The 20,794-nt window shown below is 51.8% G+C and overlaps 1 protein-coding gene across 1 annotated transcript in view; it reads right to left on the bottom strand.

The window, feature by feature from the left end:
* Nucleotides 1-15,738: 15,738 nt before the first annotated feature.
* Nucleotides 15,739-20,794, bottom strand: part of NID1 (nidogen 1) — a 79,632-nt gene continuing 74,576 nt past the window's right edge. Inside the window, exons 17-20 of the mRNA XM_031460815.2 lie at nt 20,383-20,540; nt 18,503-18,626; nt 17,741-17,853; nt 15,739-16,947 (exon numbers count right to left, since the gene is read on the bottom strand). Of these exons, the coding sequence (XP_031316675.2) occupies nt 16,826-16,947; nt 17,741-17,853; nt 18,503-18,626; nt 20,383-20,540 (517 nt within the window). The 3' untranslated portion in view covers nt 15,739-16,825. The remainder of the gene's footprint in view (nt 16,948-17,740; nt 17,854-18,502; nt 18,627-20,382; nt 20,541-20,794) is intronic.

Here is a 20,794-nt window from a genome sequence, read left to right as displayed (position 1 = left end):
GGGTGGTCTTTTATTTCCTGCTACCAGAAACACCATGTGATACAGAGTTGCTGGGATGGAAAGTGTATTCACAGTAAACTTTCTCTATTTTTTTTTGGCAATAATCATTCATTTATTCATTTTTTAATTGAAGTTTAGTCAGCTTACAATCTTTTGTCAATGTCCGGTGCTCAGCATCATGTTTCAGTCAGACATATACATACATAGATTCCTTTTCATATTCGTTTTCATCATAGGTTTCTGCAAAATATTGAATATAGTTCCCTGTGCTGTACAGTAGGACCTTGTTCTTTATCTATTTATATATACAATAGCGTCTGCGAATCTCAAACTCCCTATTTATCCCTTCCTACTCCCTTTCCATTCCTTTGTTTTTAGCATATATTCTGCCCAGGGGTCATTCAGTCTGAATGCCCCACAGGCAGATGGAAAGAAGGATATCTGTGTTCTTGGAGGCCCCATCTCCATCAGCTGTAAGTGAAATCTTTCCAAAAGGCACACACATTCCTAGGCAGGTATACAGAACCTCAGGTCATATTTTTTATATTTATTTCCATCTGACAAGCATTTAGGGAGTCCCTGTTTTGTGCAAAGCTCTGGAATGGGGGTGTGTGAGGAGCAGACCCTGTTCTCAAAGCAGGTGGAGGGCAGGCAGGGAGGACCAGGCAAGATGAGGGAGGGTCTGGGCGGCCGGGTGCAGAGAGCACGAGGCCTCCTGGTCTGTTCTACAAATGACCAGGTGCAAGTTGGAGAGGAACAGGATATTTATAGCTTCATAGCTTCTCCCCACAGATGAAAACCGACATCGTCTGCCTCTTGGTGTGACGCACTAAGAAGACATCACGTGGGTAGCATTTCCGCCAAAAGAGCTGAACCTCCTCGTGAGGAACTAATGAGACGGGCCCAGACGAGGGGCATTCCACAGACTGCCACGATCCGACAGGAGAGACAGAGGAGCGATCCCAGCCTACCGCCTACAGTTAGTGTGCCCCGGCCACTGAAGGCAGCGCTGGATCCCGGAACAGGGAAAAGCCATTTCTCAAAAGGACATCATTGGGTCAGTGGGTAAAATTTGAATATAGCCTGAATATTAGATCCTGCATCGTATTAATGTTTAATTTCCTGAACATGACAATTGTATTGTGGTTATATAAGATAACGTCCTTGTTCTTAGAGGCAAAGGGCAAAATAATGCAATTTAACTCTCAGATAGTTTAGGAAAAAGATAATGATAGCATGTATGTATACAGAGAGAAAAAGATAAAGCAAATGTGGAAATATTAACAATCAGCAGATCTGTGCTATTTGCAACAAGATGGGTAAACCTAGAAGGTACTATGCTTAAGTCAGACAGAGAGAACCCATATTCTATGTTACCACTTATTTGTGGAACCTAAAAACTAAAACAAATGAATGAATATTACGAAACAAAAACAGGCTCACAGATAGACAGAACAAACTAGTGGTACCGGTGGAAATAGGGAATGGGGGAGGGGGTTAAGAGGTACAAACTACTCTGCATAAAACAGATAAGCGACAAGGATATATTGTACAGCACGGGGGAGAGACAGCCATTATTTTGTAATAACCTAAAAAAAAAAAAAGAAAAATACATCAATTCATTAGGGGTGAAACTGGCTTAGGTTTTTGTCTTTTGCTGCTCCTATCACCCTAAAATATAAAATAATAATAATAAATAAATAATTGTAGAAAGAGCTCCTAACAGAGAAAAAAACCACTGCCATGCAGAACCTTCTGGAACCTGGGGCTTGTAAACAGAAGTGAATGACTATGAAAGTGACAGCAGGTTTGGGAGGGAAGCCGTCATGTGGGCACCCCACATGCATATACAGCAGGACGTGCATCCCATAGGAAGACCAGAAGCCACTCCGGAACATTCTGGAGTCCACCAGACCCCTTCAACTTCTAGGCCCTTTCCTGGGTTTCGTAGTAAATATCTACAGACAGAACCATCACCGACACGGAATCCCGAAAGGAGATGATTATCCAGTGGACAAAATAGCTCATTCACTTTGGGTCCTGCCTGCACCGACAGCAGCCCCTTGGCGAGGAGGTCAGAGTGCTTGGCTCTGCCAGCCTGCCTGCCTCTGCACGCACCGCCCAGGCTTCCTGGGTCTGAACCCCCGCAGGCGCGTCTGTGGTCTGCGATGGCCCAGGCCGCTGCCTGGCCACGCCCGCCACCTGCTACCCCGAGCCGCGCTTCTGGGGACGACACAGTTCCCACGCATCCCTGAGACAACCACCCCAGAGGAGGAACAGGAACCCTGCTGCTCAAGGGCAGATAGGCTCACAGGGGCTATCTCTGACCCCAGTCACCCCCTGAGCGGTAGAAAGAGCTGAAGTTGGAAGTTATTTACATAGAGAGAGAAAGAGAGAGAGAATATTAGCAAACCGGAAGTGGGTTAGCAACCGGGAGGTCTAAGCTGGGCGAGCGTCATAACCAGTATGCAGTGGCTGGGAAATTTAGATCAAGCTGCCCACAGGGAGAGGAAAGACTCAGCAAATCTAACTAGAAGACCATCCTTGTAGCCCACCAACCAAAACCAGTCCAAACATGAGCAGGCGCAGGTCAGAGGAGCGAGAACCCAGGAACGTGGCCTCGTGGAGGCAACGGCCTAGCTTAACTGAACCGTTTCCTGTTTCTCCTCAGAACCTGGTTAGACTGACGGCTGGGAGCTGCCCTCCCAGCCTGTGGGGCAGCTTGGGGTGGAGGGCGGCGGGGGACGAGCTGAATGGGCCCAGCTCGGGGAAGGGAGGCCTCTGAACTGTGGCCTCAACCCAGCTCAGATTCCCAAGATCACTAAGGTGGACAATGGAACTCAAGTGAACCTCCTCACCAGCTTTCTCCTGAAGGTGCACTTCAATATTCATGGCAAACGTACAGTCACAACCCTTTGTGTTAGCGGACGGCCCGTGTGGAACGAGAACGTTTGTTGAGGGGGCGGAGTGCCCTGGAAGGAAGTGGCTCAATTTCCGTGGAAGCCAAACCCTAGCTTTGGTTTCCTCGGGAAATTCTGCAGTAACTGCTTCCCTCTGCTTAATGAGCATGGACTTGCCCAAAGCCGTAGCCCAGACCCAGCCTCGCCTGTGTAGACACGAGCAGCGCTCAGACCAAGAGCCGTCACACGGGTCATCTTCACTGTCCTGTAGCTACAGACGCATTTGAGTCTTGGAAGGAACCACTCAGCCCTGGGGCATTTCAGATTTTTTTCTCAGTCTACTGTGGATGGGGGAGCAGGAGGAGGAGTGGGGGTGATGCGGTTTGTCTCAGGATCACTTCCCTCTGCTGCACGGAAGCCAGTCCACATCTCAAAGGGGTTCTGTTGTCGAGAAAAGGTGGTTAATGACCGTGCATCAACCTCTGCCATTTCCCTGAGGAGGAAATGGAAGTCCAAAGAGCTTAAGTGGCTGGTCCAAGGTTGTGAGTTACGGTAAATGCTCAAGGCTCTGACTTCACGTCCAGGACTGGTTCTTCCGACCACATGCCACCCAGTAACACTGAAGCCGGCACGTGCTGTGGTGGAGCATCCTGGCAGGCAGGCAGACAAGGGATCAATCCATCAATGATCTATTGATTCCGACTACGAGGCGGCACTTGCTGGCTTCTGTGAGGCCCAGAAAAGGCTTTACCCCATGTCGTCACTCCCACAGAGAGCTTCTTCCAGACTTGAGGGATGTGACAGGAGATCCGAATGTGTCACTAACAGTGCAAAACCAGCATGGTGGAGTGTGGAAAGCAAGGCTGTGGGAGTCAGACAAGGGAGTGCGGGCTTCAAGGAACCTCCATGGGGAGGCTTCCTGGAGGAGGCGAGCCTGACGCTGAGCCCGGGAGGAGGGCAGCCCTGGGGACCTGGGAGGACAGGGTCAGCTGCAGACATGGATGGATCATGAGGACAGAAGGGGGTGTCCTGGCACACTCGGAAATGCTGAGAGAGAACGCAGAGAGCTGGGGGCCAGGGCTTGGTGCTGGCAGACGGAGGGAAGGCGAGGGGAGACGCCGCTCAGGACTGCCGGGCCCCATTCCCACCAGCTGATCTGCAAGTCACAGCGAGGCAGGATCCCACAGACACCCACTGCTGGGTCCTTACATGAGGCTGTCACCCCCCACCCACTCCTGGTCTTCTCATTGCTCTCTGGCCTTGATCCCGCCTCCCCACCCTTCTAATGGCCACCAGAATTCTCTGGCTAAAAGGCCAATGTCACCATGTCCTCACTCTGCTTCCCAGTGTCCTGCATACCATGGGTGCTTAATAAGTAATTATAGGCAGACTGACATGTATCCTGGTTAGAAGCTTTTCTCGAAGGCAGTGTCTCCACGGCCAAGGCTTTTCCAGAAAGAAGCTGGTGAGCACCCCTCTCTTTCCTACTGGAACCCACGAAGGATGCCTCGTAGGTAATCACCCATCCCCAGTAGACAACACACCTTCGGGGAGGCCTGAAATGACTGCCCCATCCCCTGCAAGCCCACAACAGCTCTCGCTGTGAAACAACGAGCTTAATCCACGACAGAGAGTCTCAAAAATGTCTTTTTTAGCTTCAAAAATACCCAAAAAACAAAAAATGGAGAGTGTGGCCTGATGGAGACAGAGGATGACACTGCGCAGCAGGAGAGTGCCAGGCCGTGAGGTCAGGCCCGGGGGCTGGTGGCAGGCAGACCCCTCACCCCGGGAGGGGGGCCGCTGCCCCCAGACTGTGATGCTTCTGCCGAGGGGAGTGTCCGAGCGGTGGTCCCCGCGCTGCTCAGGGTGGTGCTCAGGGAGGGGCTGCTTGAGTGGAGTAGGAACACCACACCCACGTGGGAGGAACTCATCTCCAATCCTGGGACCTACAGAACTGTGCTTCCTGGCGACGGGAAGAGCTCGCTGGCCTCCCCAGAAACTCCCAAACCCAGACGAGGCAGGAAGGAAAGTCGGATTTCCACGCACCAGCACTTAAGGGACAGGCAGCTGACCGGGGTGTCCCCCGAGCTGTGGGATTTCCATCATGTGCACACTCAAGTGTGAAACACACACACACACACACACACACACACTGTCATGGGCTGAATTGTCCCCCAATGTTCATATGTGGAAGTCCTAGTCCCCAGGACCTCTGAAGGTGACTGTCCTTGGAGATGGGCCTTTGAAGAGGTGACTAAGGTAAAATGAGGTCCCTGGGGTGGCCCTGATCCAGTCTGACTGGGGTCGGGATGAGACGAGGAGGTGGGGACACAGACAAACACAGAGGGAAACCGTGTAAGACACAGGAGAAGACAGCCATCTGCTGGCCACCCTGGAGCCAGCTTGGCTGCTGATGGAGGCCAGGCCTAAGCTCAAGCCTTGTGATGCAGGCAACTATATTCCATAGCTCGTAGTAACCTAGGATGCAAGAGAATCTGAAAAAGAGTATGTATGTGTACAACTGAATCACTACGCTGCACACCAGAAACTAACACAATGTTGTAAGTCAGCTCTATCTCAATAAAGAATAAGGAAGAGAAAAACAGAAAGAAAGAAAGAAGAAGGCCTGTGATGGCCTGAAAGCCACGCCCTCTCCCCTCACAACTCTGAGAAGACATACCTCCTGCGGGCGCTGTGGGCCAAGGCCTCCGCCCGCACACACTGAGAAGCCCACGGGAGAAGCAAGGCTTCCCCAGCGTCTCCGTAGGTGAAGGCCGGGCACGTGAGTGCTGAGCAGAAGGGGGACCCTCCATGAGATGCGTGTGAGCAGGGAAGCCGGGTCTCCCCGAGCCCCTCCCAGCTGGAGCATGGCTGCCCCGCCTGGTACCCGAGCATCGAGCATCGTAGCCCTGGTCTCCTTAGCAGCACATGGCTGGCCAGGCAGGGCCCCACAGTGGGCAGGGATCCTGTTTCTCTTTACCCTGCTCCATCCCTCGTTCTCCCACATCAGAAGTGCCTGATCAATATTCGCTGATTGAACGAACGCATCTGGGGCGGCTTTGCACACACACGTACATGCACACATGCACACGCGCTCACAGAGGGACAGAGCGGGGTGAACAGGGATCTCCTCACAGATGAAGCCAGTGAGAAAGAAACCCAGAAGAAGGGAAGGAAAAGAATCATAAACTGGCAGTCGGGTCTGAGACCTGACCGTGGGCGAGGTCTGCTTGCAAAACTCATCGCTTGTGTTGAGTCCAGACAGGTCACAGACGCGGCCAGAACTGGCCCCTGCACGTCCGCTCTGCTGTGGGTCTGGCCTGGCGTCTAATTTGGCTAATTTGGATCTGGCCCTGGTGGTGCACCACGGGGGCAGGGGTCACCTTCACCCGAAGTGAGGCTGGGTTTGGTTTCACTTACTGTGTGTGGAGAAGTCCTCCCTTCGCAGCTTTCAGCTCCGGAAACGTTCTGCATAATGTCACACCCAGGGTCACAGGGCACCTTGCACAAGAGTTCACCGCCATGTGACCAGGCTGGGGCCTGGCGGCGCAGGACCGGGTTAAGACCGAGTCCTCCTCCCCAGACTCCTCTTCACCTGGGCTTGGCTCCTCTGTTTCAACAGGGCACCAGGTAATTCCAGGACCCGAGGCCCAGCGATCGGCCGAGTGGGGCTGGCTAACCTCCTGTGTCTGTGCAGCCACTGTATTCCTGGACTGTGCGCAGTTTTGAATCAGTGGGCTACTGCTGCCCTCTAGGACCAAGAAACAGGTCCTGAGAGCAGCTCCCAGACAGGCAAGCGTTGCAGACAAAACCAGGCAAAACTTTGCAGGGAGAGCCTCGTGTGAGCGGTTGCCAAGTGGACAGTCACAGAGGCCACGCCACAGGCCGCGCAGGAGACGCCGAAGCTGAGAAAAGTGGAGAGACGCAGCCAGCGAAGAGGGAAAGCCAGGGCTTGAACCTGGGTCTCCAGGCTCCAGATCCGTGTTCCTTTCAGCCTTCCATAAGGCCCCAGTTGTAAACGATGAGCGGTTCCCGGACAAACCTCCTCCTTGGAAGTCAGCCCTGGAGAAGAGAGATGGCCCCATGGACGGTTTACTCCGCTCCAGCGGGAGCCGCCTGCCCGGCGTGATCAGCCCCACGGGCAGCCTTCGCTCGTGCCGAGCTCCTGGCTGAGGACCGGCGTCAGCTGAGGCCCCGGCGAGGCACCGTGTAAACACATCGAGGGTAAAATCACAGGTGTTGGGTCCTCCCGCTCAGCACAGCCAGGCGGGCGGGCGCCTTCTTATATTCTTACAAAGCAAACAATGCATTTTATTGTAACAAACGTTCACTGTGAAGGGGTGAAGGGGGTCAGAAGGTACAAACTTCCAGTTTTAAAGTCAGTCAGCCCCCGGGATGTAACATACGGCGTGGTGACTACAGTCAATAATACTGTGTTGTGTGTTTGAAAGTTGCCAAGAGGCAGGTGGGTGTAGCTCAGTGGTAGAGCGCACGATTAGCGTGCACGAGGTCCTGGGTTCAGTCCCCAGTCCCTCCATCAGAATAAATAAACCTAATTAACTTCCCCACCAAAAAAAAAAATTTTTTTTCAAGTTCTTATCACAAGGGGAAAAAGAATTGTAACTGTGTGTGTGACACACATTCACTATCTATTGTGGTGATCCTTTCACAACCGTTATGCTGCACACCTGAAACCAATGTAATGTGTCAATTATATCTCAGTAAAAGTGTTTAAAAATAGCAGTGAAGTTTAGTCAGTAACATGTAAACACTGGGGGGACCTTTGGACAGTAAGTGAATAAAATCATACGGCAAAGGGAGTGTAATCATTAACAACACCCACGCTGAAACTCCTCGCTCCCTCAGACGGGGTCTTTTACGTTTTCACAGGACTTGTGAACAATGAGCTGTTGCTACACCGGCCTGGCGGGAGGAGGTCAGCTTCATCTTGGCCGAAACTCCTAGATGTGAAAGTAAATTCTATAAAAATTACAGGGGTGACCAACAACTTCTAGCTTTTCAAAACAGAGGAATTGTTCCTCAGTCATGGCACTGGGGTTTATCCATGGCAAGAAGCACTTAGGAAATCAAAATATTAAAGGACAAAGATCATAGCCGAAATGGTCATAAAAGCCAGGGGAAAACTCTGCTAAAGGAGTCTCCACTCCAACTGCCCATCCTTCCCTCCCCACCAGCATATTTAGTTCTGTAAGAAATGACCAAATTGTCTTCAAAGTGTCTGGTCTGTTTTGCATTCCCATAGCAATTAGCACAAGTTCCCGTTGCCCCACATCTCTGCCAGCATTTGGTGGTGTCAGTGTTCTGGAGTTTGGCCATTTGAATAGGGACGTAGCAGCATCTCAGCACTGTTCTAGTTTATACTTCCCCAGTTGTATACGGTGCTGAGCGTCTTTTCGTGTGATATTTGCCATCTATAGATCTTCTTTGGTAAAGTATCTGTTTAGCTCTTTTGCCCATTTTTAAAACTGGGCCATTTGTTTTCTTACTGTTGAGTTTTAAGTGCTCGTTGTGTATTTTAGATACCAGTCCTTTATCAGATGTGTGTTTTGCAAATGTTTTCTCCCAGTCTGTGACCTGTCTCCTCTTTTCAGACACTCAGGAGGGCCGATGAGGACAGACACCCTGTGTCTCCCAGGCTGTGCTCCGTGTGTGCCCCGCTCTCTGGGCAGCAGGCTGACGGGTGGGGCCGCGTCTAGGCAATGGGAGGGAGTTTGGGAGGAGTGTCTTTTGAGTGGGGGCGTTTCCCCTTCCATTGCACCAGCTCCATGCATCCCTCTGTCCATCCAGCCAATATGTAAGGTGTGCGTGTTACATCCCCTGCATGATTCTGGACGTTGAGAAAGCAAAGGTGAGTCAGATGGAGTCCCCACTTTCAATAAATGCACAGGCCAGTCTGGAAGGAGGAGGAAGACGTGGGTCATTTCGGCGCAGGGTGAGAAGTGGCCGGGGGGAGGGAAGGGTGGGTGCCGCGGGGGAGGGGACGGTGGCGATGACAGGGGGAGAAAGAGGATCAGGGTGAAGGTGTCCAGGACCCCGGGCAGGGAGCACCCCCTGCCGGGCAGAGCCTGCTGTAGGCGATCCCGGGAGCGGTCCCTCCCCAGAGGGCAAAGGGAGGTCTCTCCACACCGCACTTTCACTGTCGCCGCCACAGCTTCCTCTTTGTCACTTTCACGGGGTCCCCAAACAGGAACTGCTGTGAAGCCCTGCGTCGCCCTGGGTGGCACAGCTCCGGAGACGGGTAAGGGGCCTTCACCCCCGGGGGACAACCGGCAGCGCCCTCTTCAGGACAGCAGCGACGACCACGCTCCGCGGAGGACCCTGGGGCGCGGCGGGCGGGAGCACGGGGGCTCCCGCGGGGGCGGAAGCCCCTCCCCCGCCCCGCCCCGCCCCGCCCCCGCAAGGCGCCCCGGGGAGGGCGGCATTACTCCACAGCCAGGACGGTTGTGAAGGGGAAGCAAGGCACTTCCCATCGGCAGGGTTCTGCAACCGGCGTGGGGCGGGGGGCGATGTCCTTCCCCACCGCTCGCTCAGCCGAGGTTCTTCCCGCCTCAAAGGTAACGCATAGCTTCCAGTAAAGCACTCTGCTGACGGTGGAGGATGGTCTATGCTGAGAAGTTAGACCCCTTCTCACTGACCCACCAACACGTCAAGCCCCCCCGCCCCCCGAGAATCCGTGTGACCAACTTCTTGTGTCACCTCCTGGCTGTCCCTAAGTGCAAAACACGCATGGTCCTGGTTGTACCGACACAGGCGGCAGGATACGCCGTGTGCAATGGCTTCCTTACTCACTTACCCCTGCATTTTGAACATCTTCCCATGTTACTAAAGATCACCCGATTTGTTTTGATTTTATCAATCCTTGTCTCTTTAAAATAAATTAATTTTATTTATTTATTTGCAGGGTGAGATAATTTGGTTTACTTTTTGTTTTTTTGGATGGAGGTACTGGGGGTTGAACCCAGGACCTCGTGCATGCTAGGCATGCGCTCTGCCACTGAGCTATCCCTCCCCCACCCCCATCTCTTTTTTAAGGCAACTACTTATGCAAACGAAGGCCCTAAACAAGAACTGACTGAGGGCTGTTGGCCACTTAGTAGCAAGAAGAGACCACAGAGGGAAGTGGAAAGAGTAGCAGACAGATCAAGCCCGGGTTCCAGCATGCTTGCTGTGCCAACTTTGAGATTTCTCTACCTCTCTGGGCTCAGATGACACATCAAAAAAAAAAAAAATGCGGATTATACTTGATGTAAGTCAAGGATCAGAGTAATAGTTACTCAAGAATTGCAGCTCTTCTTAAATAAATGGAGAGACATCCCATGTTGGTGGATTAGAAGCCTCAGTGTTCTGAAGAATTAAGCAATTCTCCCCAAATTGATCTACAGATGTATCTCATCCCCATCAATATTATCTTAGGGCCTCTGATTTAGACCTGGGCTAACCCTGCCTGACACACAGGGGTTCTAAGTTCTGAAGTTAAGTCAGACAGAGAAAAACAAATACCATATGGTATCACTTATACGTGGAATCTTAAAAAAATGACACAAATGAACTTATTTACAAAACAGAAAGAGACTCAGATGTAGAAAACAAACTTATGGTTGCCAAAGAGGAGGGGGGAGGGACAGATTAGGAGTTCAGGATTAGCGGACACAAACCACTGTATATAAAATAGGTAAACAACAAAGTCCTACTGTTTAGCACAGGGAACCATATTCAAACTCTTGTAATGGAAAATAATCAGAAAAAGAATATATGTATGTATAACTGAATCACTTTGCTGTACACCTGAAACTAACACAACATTGTAAATCAACCATACTTCAGTAAAAATTTTTTTTAAAGTGATGCTCATGTGCACGTTTATTTAAGTGGAAAACAAAAATACCTAAAAGTATATTTATCAGGATCCCACTTTTGTTGCTGTTTTGTTTTTTTTTTTGTTTTTTTTTTTTCAAAATATATATAACAGGATTCTGTGTGTGTATATGTACATTTTTGGGATAAGATACAGATGTATTAATGAGATGGTTGCTGAATAATGAGATTTCTCGTGTTTTCTTGTTCTTGTGCATTACTTTTCTTTTCCAGTTCTCTAAATGCAAATGCATTAAATACAAAGAAATAATAAAGTGAGATAAAGTAAAACTTCATTTCCACTGAAAATATTTTGTGAGAGGGGAGGTGGGAAGGATGTACCTTTAGCACAAACCAGACTGTGCCCTGATACGAAGGGCATGACCTCTGCTGAGTGACTTCACTTTGGGCCTCAGTTTCCTGAGTTGCACAATGTGCAGGAGAAATTCTACTTCACCAGGTGATTCTGAGGAAGGAACCCCATTTCCCATTTACCTTCAGCAAATGAAAGCGTCTCACCACGGGATCCCTCCTGAGCCCCGTCGCTTCTCTGATCTCTGTAAATTACAGGCCTTAATGTTGGCACTCAGCACTCAGCACCATCTGGTATTAATATGGACTAAGCAGTTAGACACACTTGTGGGTGAGGGCCCCGTCTTGCTTGCAAGGGGCCTGCAGTGTCTGGAATGAGCCTGGGATTCTGTGCGGTCCTCCACTCAGAGACTCTGGGAACCGGTCTCTGGAGAGAAGGATGCTCACGTGAACACGTCTATGTGTCCCTCTCTCACATTTCCGGGACCGAGTGCATAGATGTCTGACTGCAAACACTTAGGGAGTAAGAGGTGACCCTGTGAGAACCGTGCTGGGCTGTTTGGGAGGAAATTTGCATTAAAACGAAGAGGCTGGAACACATTTGGGAGACTAATCTTTAGACTTCCTTTGGTGGCAGGTTAGGTAACTGATCTTAAGAAAGTTCTTGAGTAGCACGATGGGAAAGTGTGAACCGGGCTTCTTTTGGGGAAGTTATCCGGGCATCCAGGCCTGGGATTTTCAACCGCCCACCCCCACCCCCACCCCTACCCCAACCCCTCCGAGCCAGGCCGGCATTGAGCGGCGTCCCCTGCCCTCTAGTGGTCTCTCCTGGAACTGCCTCCGAGGAGACCGCGTCACAGGGGCGGGAAAGCTCACCTGTCCCCACCTGTGCCTTACCGGGGAGCCAACCTCGGCCTGTTTTTCAAGGCTTTTTGGCCCTTCTGTCTCTTAACAGTGTGTTGTTTTCACAAGGGCCCCTCGTAAGGGTCCTCCAAAGTAAGGGAGTCCGCTTTGGGCAGCGCCCCACACCCAGGCTCGGGAGGAGCGGGGAGCAGCCCGTGCCGGCCCTCAGAGCCACAGCCGGGAAGCAGCCGTTCTGCCCGGGATGCGGCGGCGGGGTGGGCGGGGGGCCGGGGGCCGGGGCCCTGCCTCCTCCTCCTCCTCCTCCTCCCAGACCTTCCAGACCTTCGGCCTTCCGATGCGCTCGCTCCAGGACCGGCTAAAAGAATTTTGCACAACCAGGTTTCCGCCGGCGTTCTTATAGGAAACATTTTTCATCACAGGTTTGCTTCGTTAGGAAGAGATGTACCTTCCAGTGCATTGTCCACATTGGCATTTCAAAAACAAACCGGTTCCATCACTCCCCACTCGTATCCCGGGAACCCAGCTACCCCAGCGATTTCCCATCTACCATCAGCTGTTGGAAGGAGATGTGAAACCCTCCGCCTTTCTCTCTGTTTTTCTATTCCCCATAAGATGTAAAGGTAATGAGGTATGTTTTTATCCTGGAAAGTCTTTCAGGGACTACCCTGGACTGAATAACCCAGACTTGAGGGAAGGAAAAGGATGCTGGAGGGAGGTGCCCATCGGGGGAAAGGACAGGGAGCCTGTCGGGCGGTGTAGACCACAGACCTGCAGAGCAGGGAGTAGACGGCGCTGCAGGCCGGAGGAGTGAGGCTGGCGGATTACTCACTCTTCTCAACTCCCTTGCTGGCTCCAGGAGGGCGTGCCTCCCTGGTTGTAGGACCCGGGGGGAGGGCCCCGGGGGGCGGGGCCTGCCCGGGGCTCCGCCCGCTCCCTGGGAGCCTTGCAGGAGGAAGCTGGCAGCCTGGGTGCGGGGCTGCAGCCGGCACATGCGCATCAGCGCCAAGGACACCCTAGGCCCCGGTGACGCAGCGGGGAACGCAGACAGGGTTTTGCGGGTGAGGAATGTCACCTGCCATGGCAGTAAACAAAGGGTGTTGCCGCGACAACCCTCCCCCCCCCCATGGTGCACCCTGAGGGGATTCAGGACCAGCAAAAGCAGGATGCTGGCCCATTAGATGCTTAGAAGGCGTCGCAAAGGAACGATTCCAGTCAGTGCAGACTCCCGCATCCTCCCATGCACGGAAGAGCACTCCTTCACGTGAGATGTCTGGTTTTCTTCAGCAGTAATCTTACGATGTTCCGACTACTTGTTTGTTGTTTATCTTCAAAAAGTCCCCTCAGAGCCGAGAGGCCGTCTCCCGGGCTTAAGTCCTCAGTAAGTTTGCTGAATAAAACATAATTCTCAACTTCTATGTTGTGCTTTTTATTTTTTATTTTTCTCCCAGTTGGCAATCTCAAGCAAAAGCCAGATGTACTTACATTCGGGTATCTGAGGGAGGTTTAAGGGTATGTGTGAGGTGGGGAACCTCACTGGCGGTGCACAAGGTCCCCAGCTCTCCGTGCCCTCCTCGACACTTGTTAGGCACTTTTTTCACAGCCGTCCTAGTGGGTGTGAAGTGGAATCTAGCTGTGGTTTTGACTGGCTTTTCCCTGATGAATGATGTTGACTATCTTTTCGTGAGCTTATTGGCTCTTTGTATGTCTTCTTTGAAAATATATTTGTTAAAAAACTTTGAGTTTTTGAGTTGGGTTGCTTTTGTTATTGTTGAATTGTAGCTCTTTATATATTCTGGATATTAACCCTTATCAGATGTAAGATTCCGTGGACTGGTTATCTTTTCACTGTCTTGATGGGCTCTTTTGATGCACAAAAGTTTTTAATTTTGATGAAGACCAATTTGTCTTTTTCTATGGCTGCTTGTGCCTTTGGTGTCGTATACAAGAAATCATTGCTAAACCCAATGTCGTGAAGAAGTCTTCACTCTGCTGCCCACCCTCCCAACAGCTGAAAGCAGCAATCAGCAATCAGAACCCACAACCCTGATTTTTGATGAGAAATGTCAGCTCCTATTGCTTAAAGTAGGCACCTGGCTCTAGCGGCCACACTAGGAACGTGGGTTGCTGTCCCATGGCTGACTGTCCTGGGGCTGGGTGATGGAGGGTGATATTAAAGGGAGGCTGAAACTGACTGAAACTGACCAAAATTGACCATCCACTTCATCAAGCTCCCTCCTCGGCAGAGTTGTTTATTCCGACGGCTCCTGCCAGTTCAATGGTTCTTTTGCTAGAGGGATGGATTCCTGGAGCTTTAACTCCACCCCTTTCCCTGACGTCACCTGTAGGTAAACAGATTTTATGACCAGAATAAAACACTGTAAGTTTCAGCCCTAACATAGGTTGTCCCCGTCAAAAAACTCACATTGGTGGCTGATTCACTGATGGTCGCTTCACTAGCAGGTCACGTCACGATGCGCCTATTCCCCTCTCTACAACTGCTGCTCTGAGCGCCCCATTCCTGCAATGCTCCGTCCAAGTCAAAGGCCCGTGCTCACCCACCCAGGGGCGAGCATGGGCAGCACTGACCACCGGTCGCAGCTTAGAGCAGATCAGCGGTCTTACTTCACGGCCAACGTCAGGAAGGCATCTTGGTTTCCTCTAGAAGCAGGGAGGGGAGGAAACCACAGCTCCTCTTCAGAACTGCATCAGGAAACCCTACTGCCTGCAGCAGAAACGTTTCTCAAAAATGAAAACAATGTTTCAAAGGGTGCTTTGAGATCTATGATAGAATTAATCTTTAAGTCAATCACCAGTCCCTCAGTTTGGGGATGTGCTTAGAAAACAGACAATCCTCTGTAACTCTGGGGGCTGAAAAGGGTTTGTGGATTATTAAATGTCTGTCTTTCCATTGTGATTCCACCTCTCAACTTTAAATAGCTTCGTTCAAACAAGGTAGAGGAAACTTTTTTAAGAAAAAAATTTATTTTCTGCACTAGTATTTATACAGCTGTAAACTCAAGGAATCATCCAATACTTGTACAAATCTGGGGGAAGAGTTAATAAGCACCTTCAACGGTTTCCACAGTTTAAGAATTTACCATTTAAAACGGTTTAGAATGAATCTAGTAGAATGAATAAAAGTTATAAAAACTATACAAAAAATTACGACAGAACATTTGATATAGGGGGCGTGATAAATATAAAAATAAAGTGAAGCTAATTTATGGGGTGGAACGATATGAAAAAAAAGATCCATATGTTCTCCAAACCTTGTGATGCTTGGGGATATACCTGCCTCTCAAGTCAAACTCCAATTATTCCGGGAAAGGCTCTCTCTCAATTCAGGCTCCAGTGTGCTGCAGGTAAGGGGGTGGGGGGGCTACGTGTGCTGAGCTTTGCAGATAAGCAGAGGGATCGCCCCCTGAAGGAGAAAACCAGGCCATTTCTTCCGCGGTCTTGCGTGTAAGTGTTCTTTGGCAAAGAATATGCCGTTTTCCCTTCGGGGTTATTTAAAAGGTTTTCTTCCCAATTCTGTTAAATCCCCTCCTCTGCCTTTACTCTTGGGTTTTCATTCCTGCTTCTGGTTGATCTCTTTGCGATACTGTCACGGGGTCTTCTCTGCTCCTTCACCCTAGACTTCACTGACTCAACCTCCTGATGCTCAGCTTCCAATCCAAAGTTTCCACTGTTCTAGGACTCTGGGAAGCAGCTCATTAAAAAAAATAATAACACTAGCTACTCATGTGATCAGGAGATGTTTTCTAAACCAACTGGAGAAACATGAACATGAAACGTGGCAATGGTCCTTTTAATTACACCAATGAGCAGTGAAGGGTTGGGGCCATATATAGATATCCAACTTAACCCTCCTGGATTATGTCTTCAGCTGAGAATACGGACAGCAAGGGCCACGGACAGAAGGGGAGACAAAGGAGGAGCAGGGTCATGGCTGGCTGCAGACTGGCTCTCAGGAGTGGAGGCCAGAGGTGAGGGACAACAGGGGGAGGTCACTGCCACTGGCCCCGGCCCGTGTCTCGGGTGGGTCTCCACGAGGGGGCTGGGCACAGGTGCCATGGTGGGGCTGCGGTGCCCAGGAGACCAGGGGCTGGCATCTAAGCGCTTTGGACAAAGGAGGACAATTTGGTGATCTTTGGTATCATTTAAGGCACATCAGTAGAATCCCCATCCTCAAACATCTGACTTGACACCTTGCAGTTCCTTCCTACTGGACGCTCCTGTGATGTAAGCCCTTCACTACCAAAGGCCACTGTGGAGATGCCAGTGACGCACCCGGGAGGGGCTGCTCAGTATGACCTACCAAACGCTCATGCGTCCCTGGGACAGGCTGGGCTTTGATCGAAAGGCAAGGCTGGCTCGCTAAAAGGTGGGCCTTCGGCAGGGTGCGGGTGGTACAGGATTCCAGGGTGAAAGGTCAGAAGGATAAAGAGGAAAACCAGAGCACCAAGAGAAGTAAGGGGGGCTAACTCCCTGCCTCCCTCACAGCCTTGCCTAGACGATCCTGGCTGCTGTGTCCAGCAGCTGACTGGACGATGGGCGTCTCGGCGAGGCTGAGCTCGCAAGGCCCCTGGGAAGGGGCAGCGCAGGCCCGGGGAGTGGAGGCTGGGGAAGGGTCTGGAGCGCCGGGACGGCATCTGACCCTCCCTTGGGCTGTGTGGCCTTGTCTGAGGGTTGGGATCAGGGAGGTCTCTGTCTTTGTGTAGCGGCAGGGGCTGTCCCATTCCAGTTGGGGCACAGGCTGGGTTGGGCCTGGGCTTGGTGGCCACAGAGCCACCAGGTCAGGCAGTTTGGACCCTTTCAAGTAGGGTGTGGCTGTGAAATACTTGGAGAGGGAACTCGGCCCCCTGGTCTTCACTTCACTTCAGCTCAATACAGTCAACGCCCAGGGTGTTGTCAGGGCAACGGCAGGTCCTGCCTCCAGGGGTGGCCAAGCAGAGGTGCGTGCAGCCGCCGTTGTTCACAGAGCAGTAGTTGTGACCTGGAAAAGGCAGAAGTCAGCGCGACAGCTCAGGCAGCCTCGCAGTTACTTAACAGACCCCAGGGAGAGGCTTCCAGCTCTGATTAGAACACGAAGCTGGGCTTTTCAGCACAAAGTACTCTCTGTCTGGCTTGGCCACTTGACTAGGGGACGGGGGTGGGGGGAGCGGGAAGGGGAGCCGGCGAGGAGAGGAGTCTCGCAGAGGCGGCACAGCTCGACTCTGCAGCCAGGCCGCCCAGCTCACCCCAGCTTCTGCCACCGTGAGCTGTGTCACCTCAGGCAAGCGGCTTCAGCTTCCTTATTTATAAAGTGGGCATAAGAGTTGTACCCGCCTCACAGGGTTGCTATGAGGACAAAGTGAACCAGTGAACACAGAGCAGTCAGTACGCTGAGCGACTTGGCACGGGAGCGGTGCCCAGCATCACGTGCACGCCGGCAACGGTTATTATTGTTAACTACTGTTGGTGCTGTCAGGCCAAATGGATGGACTTTTAAAGCAGCAGAGATCCTAACACTGACGTCCCTGGTCGGAGCCGGAAGGCCGCATACTTCTAGGCCCACTCCAAGAGCCAGTGCTCTTCCTCGCCCTGGCCCACCATCCACTCCTTCCCCTAACGCTTTCCTTCGGTTCACCCGGCTCACCAACGTGTCAGTGAAGACCCTTGGTGGAAGGGACTGTGTCTCACCTGCCACATGACCCGGGCTACCCACAGCCACACAGGGATCAGCCGGAGTGTGGGCTCTGCGCTGGGGCGCCCCCAGCCCCTGACCAGTCAGAGCACCAGGGAGTTACCTTCAGGACACTGAGACAGAGCGGCGGCGATGCCGTACAGCCGGGTCTGCTTGTGAGGGTGGAAGGTGTCCGACTCTTTGGAAACAGCAAGGTCCACAGCAACCACAGAATTCCTACGGAGCCCCAGAGGACAGGTGGTGAGAACACAGCCGATGGCTCGACCTCCTCTCTACAGGGCCGTCTCTTCCGTGGTCTGGGGGATGCACTGGCAGCCACAACAGACACACTGGCCTTGCTTCCCACCCACCCTCCTCTTCCCAGGCGGCGTCAAGCCTGCGCTTCTCTGGCTTCTTAGAACAAGGCCAGCCCTCCAGCTCCAAGTCCCAGGCTGGGCAATGGGCTTTCTACACGGATGCCCCCACCACAGCAGCTAGCGCCGTTTAAACCCCGGCCTCTGCAGGAAGGACTGGTCAAGAGGGCACTTCGGGAACACCGCAGTTAAAGGACTATAATGAAGTTGGGGCACGGAGTGGGGGTTGTGGGCACGGAGCCCACCAGCCGAGTGGCCCAGGCCAGCTCCTGGGGGAAGAACAGACACGCTCAGGAAGTCCAAGTTCGAGGACTCAAAGCTGCCCACCCAGGGGCGTCCGGATAATAAATAGCGCCCCCTGCTTCCCGAGTAGCCCTGCCCGCCCCTCAATCGCCCGCCTCGCCCAGCTCTGGAGGCTGGAAGGGCAGGGCCAGGGGCGACTTGGGAGGGGCGTGGCCCCCAGGGAGGGCGGCAGGGCAGCCCCGGCCCCCGCGCTGCAGCAGCTGACGTACGTCTTCCAGTCTGTGTAATACAGATTCTTCCCATAGCTCGTGACAGCAAAAGGATACTGGAGGCCTTCAAGAACCGTGCGTCTGCTGGGCTGACTGGGCTTCAGGCATTCGGCCCGATGGGTGCCTGTGTGGGGTGGAAACAAGCCGTCCATTGTTCACACAAGAAACGGTCCCTTTGTGTCCAAACGCGAGAGTCAGGCAAGGGTCAAAGTCAGCGGTACGCGCTCAGATCCTGAGGACTTGCTCTTCTAAATGAGAAAGGTGTCTGTTCGTCCTCCCTGGCCCCTCCCACTGGTCAACCCCACCTCCATCCAGCACTACACCTGGTTCTGATGGGGGACGGGAGCCGGGGCAGAGGGACGGTACCCCGTTTCCCCACTCCCGCAGAGGCTGGGAACTGAGTGGGAAGGATGCCGTCTCCCAGCTCCCGCTGTAACCCCTCCTCCCTGAAGCCGCTCCAGGCCTCCCCTCCTTGCATTCACAGCCCTCAGAATTGCTAAATTGTTTGTAAATAAGTTCCTTTGTGTTATTTTTTTAGATTCCACATGTAATTGATATCATATGGTATTTTTCTTTCTCCCTCTCACTTAGGATGACAATCTCCAGTTCTGGGTTATTTACAAAACAGAGACAGACTCAGAGACATAAAGAACAAACTTATGGTCACCAGTGGGGAAAAGGGGTGGGGAGGGATAAATTGGGAGTTCAAGATTTGCAGATAGTAACTACCATATATAAAATAGATAGACAAGTTTCTATCGTACAGCACAGGGAACTGTAGTCAGTATCTTACAGCTACCTATAATGAAAAAGAACATGGAAAAAATATGTGTCTATGGATGACTGAGACATTGTGCTGCACACCAGATATTAATGCAACATTGTAAACTGACTATACTTCAATTGAAAGAAAAAGAAACGGTGATGGGTACAATGCATATCTTAAGGTGAGTCAGAGGAACACACGGAACTCTAAGGGGAAACATATTCATGAAAAACCACAGCTTCAGGTTAGGGATTCTGATGACTAAAGCCTTGCCTGCTCCTCCAGGTCAGGTGGATGTCAGCGTGCACAAAAACTGCTAAACTGCGCCACGGGGTTAGCAGCTGTGCACAGCCTGGCACCAGCGCCCGCGTTAGGACCGACCTAAGGCTCGGGTTTTCATCTAACTGTGCATGTTTTACTCTCTGCATCCCCCGTGGCACCTGACAGCATCTGGGACAAAGCAGGAACTCAGCAGAGATTTGATGGATGATTGACACTCCTCCCTGACTGAGCATCCTGCCCACATCCCTTGCCCGAGGGACACCCCAGATCTGCCCAGGCAAGGGCCCACAATCAGAGCTGCATGACTTTACCTGTCTAAACATTTGGGGACAAGCAGGAGCTACAAGACTATAAGTCAGAGAATTGCTCAGTGTCAGGATGAGGACCGGCTCTGGGGGTCAGCAGACTTTGTCTTTAAAGGGCCAGATAGTAACTATTTTAGGTTTTCTGGGCCAAGAGGCAAAATTGAGGACCTCATATAAGCATTGATATAACCTTTTAAAATGTAACATTCAAACATGTAAAAACCGTTTATAGCTCCCAGGGTTATACCAAAACAGGCCACAGGTTGGATTTGGCCCAGGGGCTGTCGTTTGCTGGCCTAGAAGATGGAGAGCTCTCCCTGGACTGCGCCAAGCCCAGGGAAACAACATTTCAGAGCAAAGATATGCAGCTGTTTTTGTGTAGAGGAAAAAAACAGTTATCTTAAGCTCTCTTCCCTATAACAGATACTCCTATGTACCAACGGGGCTGGATCACTCTGGGTAACAATACTTGGTCGAAAACAAAGCACTGTTCCCACCCAGGAGCCAGGCCTGGGGCTTGGCATCACCTGCGTCCACCCAGCAGAGCTGAGATGAGTAGGCATCAAAGGTGAGCCCGTTGGGCAAGCCCAGGTCGTCCTGCACAAGGATCCTCCGGTGTGTGCCGTCCATGTAGGAAGCTTCAATTTTGGGGCTGTCTCTGTTCCAATCTGTCCAATAAAGGTTCCTGGAGGGGAGGAGTGGGGAGAAGGAGGAAGAGAGATCATGAAGACGCAGGAGAAAACGTTCACGGAACCCCCGATGAAGACGAGAGCAGACGCTGAAGCACAGAATGGCTAAGACACGTGGAGGTGGTAAGACACATTTTCCTTCGCAAAGACACTTGGATTGGGTTCTTCGCTTGAAACTGCCTACTCTGTTACTAATGATTTCACTTCCCTTAAGCGTAAGTGACATAAACCTGTGGCAATCCCACCTGCT

The sequence above is a fragment of the Camelus dromedarius genome, chromosome 8 (assembly GCF_036321535.1).
Source record: "Camelus dromedarius isolate mCamDro1 chromosome 8, mCamDro1.pat, whole genome shotgun sequence".
In the NCBI taxonomy this organism is placed as follows: domain Eukaryota; kingdom Metazoa; phylum Chordata; class Mammalia; order Artiodactyla; family Camelidae; genus Camelus; species Camelus dromedarius.
This window is presented reverse-complemented; position numbering and strand designations above follow the sequence as displayed.